The following is a 7,842-nucleotide window of genomic DNA, read 5'->3' as shown; positions in this document are numbered from 1 at the left end:
GTGAGTCACCACAGGTGGCCGGCGAGCGTAATGAAGCCAGCGTTGAATAGACAAATGGCGGCGTGAAGAAGGGGCATAAATAGTCATGGCTGTGTGGGTTCCTGGCTACCTGGACGGGTTCGCTGGGGGACGTGGACCCGGGCACGTCCATTCACCCATGCACGCACCTACACACAGGCACGTACACACGCAGATGCTGGCACGTACACACACACACACACACACACGTACACACAGGCACGTACACGCACACACACACACACACACACACGCACGCGCACACACACATTTTGAAATGCCCCCCCGGCAACAACACATGCATGTGCAGACACCCAAACACGCACACCCAAACACGCCTACACATACACACACATAAACCGAAATACACACACACACACACACACACAACCACACACACACACACACACACACACACACACACACACACACACACATAAACCCAAACACGCGCACACACACACACACAACCACACACACACACACACACACAACCACACACACACACACATAAACCCAAACACGCACACACACACACACACACACACACACACACACACACACACACAAGCTATGTTATTAAAAACCAACCATAACACCAGATGACCCAGAGCACATCGCCTGTATCCTCCATTATTTATGATGTATTCCACGCGCTGGAGTTTGACGAGATGCTTGATGCGTGCGCTCACTGTGTGCGCCAGCCATGTTGAGCTGGGGGGCCCTCGGAGACGGAAGTGGATCCTGACCCCTCTGACCCGTTCCCAGAGGCGGTGAGGGGGCCGGCGCCTCCGACAGCTGGTTCTCCTCCGACGGCCGGGCTGACGGGGGGGGGGGGGGGGACGGGACACCACCCTCCTCCCAGCGGTGTCACTTTGTGGCGACAGCCTCCTCGAGTGAGAGAGAGAGAGAGCGAGAGAGAGAGAGAGAGAGAGAGAGAGACAGGGCAAGTGTGGGCAGGCTTCAGTGCCTCTGTGCATGGATGACCACATGTGTGCACGTATGTACAGAGGGACACCACCCCCAATCAAGCACGGACGTTTGTAGCCACACGCTCATTAATGCACACACACACACACACACACACACACACACACACACACACACACACACACACACACACACACACACACAAGCGCACACAGGCGCGCACACACACACACACACACACACACACTGATTTCGAGACAGGTGCTGAGTGTACTGTCAGAGAGCTCCAGCTCTCAGGGGAGCCATTGAGCCTGCTGGGGACAAAAGCTGTCTCTGGCCATCCTGTGTGTCCAGCGGAATATGCCAGGGGTAATAGACACCACAGGGGACATGGTGCCGTACTGTTCCCCTGCTCCTCACACACCGTGATGACATCTTACTGCTCTGACATATCAGTAGATATGGAGAGGAGGGAGGGAGGGAGGGAGGGAGAGAGATGGGGAGAGGAAGAGAGAGAGGGAGGGAGGGAGAGAGAGACAGATATTAAGATAAAGAAGGAGGAGAGAACGAGAGAACGAGAGAACGAGAGTGGGAGAGATGGAGAGAGGGGGAGGGAGAGAGAGTGAGAGAGATAAAGAGAGAGAGGAGGGATGGATAGAGAGATAGAATGACATTATAAATACCTAATCCTTATTAATCAAAGCTTGGGTATAACAGCTTGCACAGTGAAAGAAAAAAAAGTCCCTCATTTTATGATACAATGTTTGCCGACGTCACCAAAGAAACAACCTCAAAAGGGTATGTCTGTTCTTCTACAGGTAGACATTTATCGTCCATTGTCCAGCAGAAACTAATTACAAAAAGGTCAAATAACCTTTTGTGTTGTTTTGGAAAGTCCAATCCATCTCCAAGATTAATTCAGCCTTCATCATTATCATCATCATCATCATCATTCTGAAAACCAGTGTGTTCAGCAACAGAGTGGCAGACAGGAAGTAAACAAGAGCCTCCACAGAACACGGCGTACCTGCGCTCTGTGGCCCCGCCGCCCCCCTGCCCAGCACAGAGAGGTGCTGAGGGAAAACAGCACGTCCTCTCGGGACGAATGGATGAATACTGATGATGCCGCCATCAGTGCTGCTCTGCGCTCTCTCTCTCCACCGATGTTGATTTGACGACAATTATCGCCCGGAGTGTAAACTGCTTTGTTGTCCACTAGCATCGGAGACCATCCTGATCTCGCGGTTTTCCCATTCTGTTTTCTCTCCGCAGTTTGGCCTCGATGCCGGGGGAAGACTATTTCTGATGGTTTTAAAACGCCGGCACTTGGGGGAGGGGGGGGGGGGAGGGGGGAGGGAGGGGGTGGTGGGGGGAGGGGGGGAGTCTCAGCTCATGCAAGCAAAGTGGAGCAATCTACAGTGCAATCAAAACGGTTTTACCCGCCTGGATAACGATGTGCAAAGATGAGCAGAATCCTACGGGGAAGGCTTTCCTCTGAATATAAAGCGTTTCTGCACCCATATTCGCTGAGAAACTGAGACGTGAACGTCCGGACGGCCTCGCCAGCAGACAGCACACCAGCAGGGACATAGAGAGTCACTAAGTGGGGGCTCATGTCAGCCAATGGGGATAGGCTGGAACGACGCCTGGGCCTGTAAGTATGTGAGGTATTCAACAGGTTGCTGTTGAGTTCCCTTGTTTTGTGTTGAAGCGGTGGATTGCTGCCCTGCCACATTGAGGCGCCTCTCCGCACGACCTCCCCCCCCCCCCCCCGGTCTCAAACTCACAACTCAAACACCCATAAAACGACATGAACAAAACCACCGCCTAGCTTCTCATCCTCATCTTCCTCTGTCTGGATCTACTGCTAGTATCTGCCGTATACATCTGTGTGTGTGTGTGTGTGTGTGTGTGTGTGTGTGTGTGTCTGTATGTAGGTGTGTGTGTGTGTGTGTGTGTGTTTTTTGTATGTATACAGCATGTGTACATGTTTATGTATGTATATATAGTTATATTGTTGTATGGTTTTATGTATGTACACGTGTGTGTGTGTCCATGCATGTGTGCCCTTTCATTTGTGTGTGTGTGCCTGCATGTGTGTGTGTGTGTGTGTGTGTGTCTGTCTGCATGTGTGTGCGTGCCTGCGTGTGTATGCTTGTGCCTGCGTGTGTGCGTGTGTCTGTTTGTGTGTGTGTGTGTGTGTGTGTGTGTGTGTGTGTGTGTGTGTGTGTGGTGTGTGTGTGTGTGTGTGTGTGTGTGTGTGTGTGTGTGTGTGTGTGTGTGTGTGTGTGATAAACCAGGTGCCCCTGAGTGGCTGTGGAGCTGAGAGAGAACAGGGCCATGGCCACAGGGAAATGGGGTTTATTCTTTACAGACCAGCATCCCGCCCCATCACCCACATCGTCATCATCATCATATCATAGAAAATAGCCACAATACTCCAGGAAACAACAAGGAAAAATATAGCGACACATCATATCCACACATCTTGTTTTTTTTTACACAACATACGGCACAATACTCATCACGCCTCTCATTGGCCTCATCTGTCCTCATTTTGTCATCATCTGTATAAAACCCACAGGAGACTTTGGTGGCGTCGCTGGGGGCCGTGTTGCTGTGGAACGTGGTGAGCTGGTCCAAGCTGCGAGTGTTTTGGGGCGTTTCAAGTCCAAAAATGGAATATCGACGGAACTCCAGGGGGCCGGACCTGGGGAGGAAGAGCGGGGCAGGGGGAAACACCGCGGGACGGGATCTGAAGCCTTGATGAATCCATGCGCCGCGCGTCACCGAGCTGTACAGGGCTGCTTGTGTGTGTATAGAAATGTACAAAGAAAACAACCTCAGAAGGGTCCTTAAAAGGGGGGGGGGGGTGGTGTCCCCCCCTCCAATCGTTCATACGAATCTCCTGCGGTCCCCACGGCACAGGATCTTCTTGAAGGAGCGTCGGAAGTCGTTGTTGAAGATGGTGTAGATGATGGGGTTCAGCGCGCTGTTGCAGTAGCCGAACCAGAAGAAGAACTTGAAGAGGGTGTTTGGCACCCAGCAGGACTCGCACAGCGCCGTGAGCGTGTACGTGAAGAAGAAGGGGAACCAGCACACCACGAACACGCCGATCACCACCGCCAGCACGAAGGTGAAGCGTTTCTCGCGGTTCTGCCGCCCCTTCCAGCGGCTGCCCTTGGTGCTCTGGCGGCGGTTGCGCTGCGTCTGCTGCTGCTGCGTGCCCCCCCCCGTCGCCGCCGTGCCCCCTGTGCCCGCCACGCCCGCCGCCGCGCCCGCCGCCGTGCCCGCCGCTGCCGCCACCCCCTCCCCCGGCTTGACCTGGCTCAGCTTGGTCTTCCCCGAGGACTTCCGGGAGCAGTGTCGGCTCACCTTGTGGTCGGAGGACGACGACTCCTCCAGGTCCACCCCGTTGTTCTCCCCCTCTTCGTCCTCCTCGTCCTCCTCCCTCCCGTCCTCCTCCCTCCCGTCCGCCACGCCCCCCTCCGCCTCCGCCTCCTCCGCCGCCGCCGCCCCCGGCCCGCCGTTGAGCCTCCCGCGGCAGAGGGGCTCGCCAGTGCCCCCCTCGTGAAGAGGGGCCCCGCCGCCTCCGTCATGGGCGTCCACACCGCCGCCGCCGCCACCTCCGCCTCCGTCGCCGCCGCCGCCTCCTCCTCCGACGCCGTTCTTCTTGTGCTCGGACGCGGCCGCGGGCCTCATGGCCTGCATCTCCCGCGGCCCCCGCTTGTTCCCGGGCGGCGCCCGCGTCCGGCGCTTGGCGATCTGGTAGATGCGCACGTAGACCAGCACCATGATGACGCAGGGCAGGAAGAAGGAGCCGATGCTGGAGGCGATGACGTACCACTTCTCCTCGTTGATGCGGCACACGGGGCCCTCCTCCTTGTCGCCCTCCTTCTCCAGGCCGATGAGCGGCGGGAAGGAGATGACGGCGGCGATCACCCACACCACCACCACGATGCACTTGATGCGGCGCGGCGTGCGCTTGAGGTTGTACTCGATGGCCTGCGTGATGGACCAGTAGCGGTCCAGGCTGATGGCGCACAGGTGGGCGATGGAGGCGGTGCAGAAGAGCACGTCCAGCGCCAGGTAGATCTCGCACCACACCTTGCCAAAGTACCAGTAGCCCAGCAGCTCGTTGGACAGGGAGAAGGGCATGACCAGCGTGGCCACCAGGATGTCGGCCGACGCCAGCGACACCAGGAAGAGGTTCTGCGGGGCGCGCAGGGCGCGGCTGGTGAACACGGCGATGACCACCAGCACGTTGCCGAACACGGTGAGCAGGATGAGCATGCCCACCAGCGCGGTGAGGGACACGGAGATGTGCAGGCTGTAGGGCGCGCGGACCGAGAGGGTCCCGTTGGTGGTCTCGTTGTCCCACCCCGCCATCGGAGATGATAGGTTCGGACCGGCTTCCTTCCTTCCGCCCTCCCTTCCTATTTTTGTTCCTTCCTCCCTTCCGGTCGTTCCTCTCTTACTTCCTGACGTCTCTCGTCGGATTCACGTGAGGTAGATGAAAAAAAAAAAAAAAAGAAGCGGTCATCCACTGTGATTCGTCAGGTGCTAGTCAGAGCCGGCGGGATGAAGCAGGTCGATCGAGTACTTGTTCTGCAGCGTCTGGACGTTTATCGGCTTCATCGTGCACTTTTGAAGTTATGACGAGTACTATTTAATCTAGAAATAGGACAGAGGAGAGGAAAATATCAGCTACGTGTAAACCATCCTCACTTTTTGTATCACCGTTGGACCTCGGTCGTTATGCATACAAATGTGCGATAAACAATTCCCAGGAAGGGAAACAAGTCTACAAACATTAATCAAATGCCTTTACGAAAAATAAACAAAAAGCCAATATGTAAATCTTACCTGAGACATTAGGCGGTGTCACTATCAAGCGGGTGTCGGGCGCAGCTGAGCTTGGATAACTCGTTTACGCACGCCAATAACCACCACAGACCCTCCACTTTACCCATGTGGTGACGGACACGCTGTGGATTCATTCTCTCGTCTCCTTCAGCGCTCTCTTCTCCCACCCCGGACAGTGATCCCTGCGCCGCGTCTAGTGGTGGCTCGGCAGCGGACCCTAATAGAGCGCTAATCGTGTTATCCTGGCCGCTGCTGCGCTGCTGTGTGTGCGTCTGAGTCTCTCTGCCGAGCGGTCTCCCCTCCGCCACTCCCTCTCTTTATAGCCCCTACCTACTAGAGGGTTGCTTAGCAGCACTCAGACACGCACCACGTGGATATATCCATCCCCCCCCCCCCTACACACACACACACTTTTCCATTATTTAATTGCAATAACCTAATTGATTTATTTTAATAAAGCACTATTTAATAAGGCACTGTTTGAGTACCGTTCGACATTCGTTATGAGATGGGACACTGGTTCTTCCTTGAATAGATTGTTGCTGCGTGCGTCGTAGGGGCTGAAGGAAACCAAAAGTCCCCATGTTCGCCAGAAGGAGGTTGGCAAAATAACCGGGAATGGGTCCTCGTCATAGTCCTAACTGTTATGGGTAAACACAAGTTGTCCAGGCAGGTTGGCGCATGAGCGCACACACGAGGCAGGGCGCACAGTGACACCTGTCGTCCTATTACGCGCAGATTCTGGCTCCATTAAACAGCTCCAAGCTCTCTTACTTTCCCCCAAGCCTTCGTAAACGATGCACCTCGACAATATGATACGTTTACAGTTCGAAAAGAAACGACTTGTCCCAGAAGGACGACAGCTTTGCTTTTTCCGCTTTCGTTTATATGAATACGGGCACCTGATGAATCGCGCTGGAACACAAAAACATAACAAACTAAAAAAACAACAACGTTATGTTAGTGTTTAATGTGGTGTGTGATTGACCTTTTGCAATACAAAGCAATAGGCAGATATGCAATATTACACAAGGAGCCATCCTTAATCAATCAAATCAATCAGATCATACGCGAAAGCTTGGTTACGCAACATCTGCCTTGATGGGATACTGGACGATGACTCTCCAGCAGGGGGCAGTGTCGCTCCGAAGCAAAACGAGGGAATATCTTTGTCTGCACTTCTATTAGGTTCTATGGGTTGTTTACCATGCTGCAGGAATTAACCGTTTATTAACACATAGACCAAGCCTGCTGTTGATAAGCAACAAAGCAATCGATTACATATCATAGGTGAATAGACATACAGACCCTAATGAATACTTTAAAAAAGAAAAAAAAAAGCAAGAACAAACAAAAAGTAAAAATGATAAGGCTAGTGCACATTATAAATTTGTAAATATCAGTTTATTACAGTTAAAAAGAGTATATACATACAGAACATCACCAAACATGGTCATTTTCACCTATTTGCAAAGTAGCACTCTTTGCAACTAGTTGGTTTCAGAATAACTGTCTTACAATAGGTCGGCATTGATTACGTGAGTCACAGCCAAGAAAACAAATCAATGTTGTTTTTTGTATTTTCCAAATAATACTTAAAGACATTTCACCCCCACCCCCCCACCCCAGAACACAAGGATGCTTAGAAACAATATGTTGAATTGCTGGTCGAACCAAAATCTGCTAGCACACCACACACACACACACACACACACACTCACACACACACACACACACACACACACACACACACACACACACACACACACACACACACACACACACACACACACACACACACACAGTTTACACAACTGTAAACACTGCATACTGGCCCAATGGGGGTAGGACAAGACCGCATCCACTCATCTATCGCTAAAGAGTGACCGTCCTGCAACTCGGACCGCTGGACAGTGTGTTTGAAAGAAGAAGCCAAGCCCAAATAAACGCCACCATGTACAAATGGAATAAAGTGACCCTTGGTGTGTTGATCTCGTCCTGCTGTCATAAAGGTTTTGCTTGGTGTGC

General features: G+C 53.0%; 1 protein-coding gene across 1 annotated transcript; it reads right to left on the bottom strand.

Annotated features, from left to right (window-relative positions):
* Positions 1–3,843: 3,843 nt before the first annotated feature.
* On the bottom strand, positions 3,844–5,337 carry adra2a (adrenoceptor alpha 2A; the record flags this gene model as incomplete). The annotated part of the gene is made up of 3 exons (XM_084465373.1): positions 3,844–4,161; positions 4,255–4,392; positions 4,612–5,337. The coding sequence occupies 3 exons, from the start codon at positions 5,335–5,337 to the stop codon at positions 3,844–3,846; spliced, it is 1,182 nt and encodes a 393-aa protein (XP_084321499.1).
* Positions 5,338–7,842: the final 2,505 nt, after the last annotated feature.

This window comes from Micromesistius poutassou (genome assembly GCF_964030765.1).
Source record: "Micromesistius poutassou genome assembly, chromosome: 3".
In the NCBI taxonomy this organism is placed as follows: Eukaryota; Metazoa; Chordata; class Actinopteri; order Gadiformes; family Gadidae; genus Micromesistius; species Micromesistius poutassou.
Note: the sequence above shows the minus strand (reverse complement) of the source record. Positions and strands in the feature narration are given on the sequence as shown.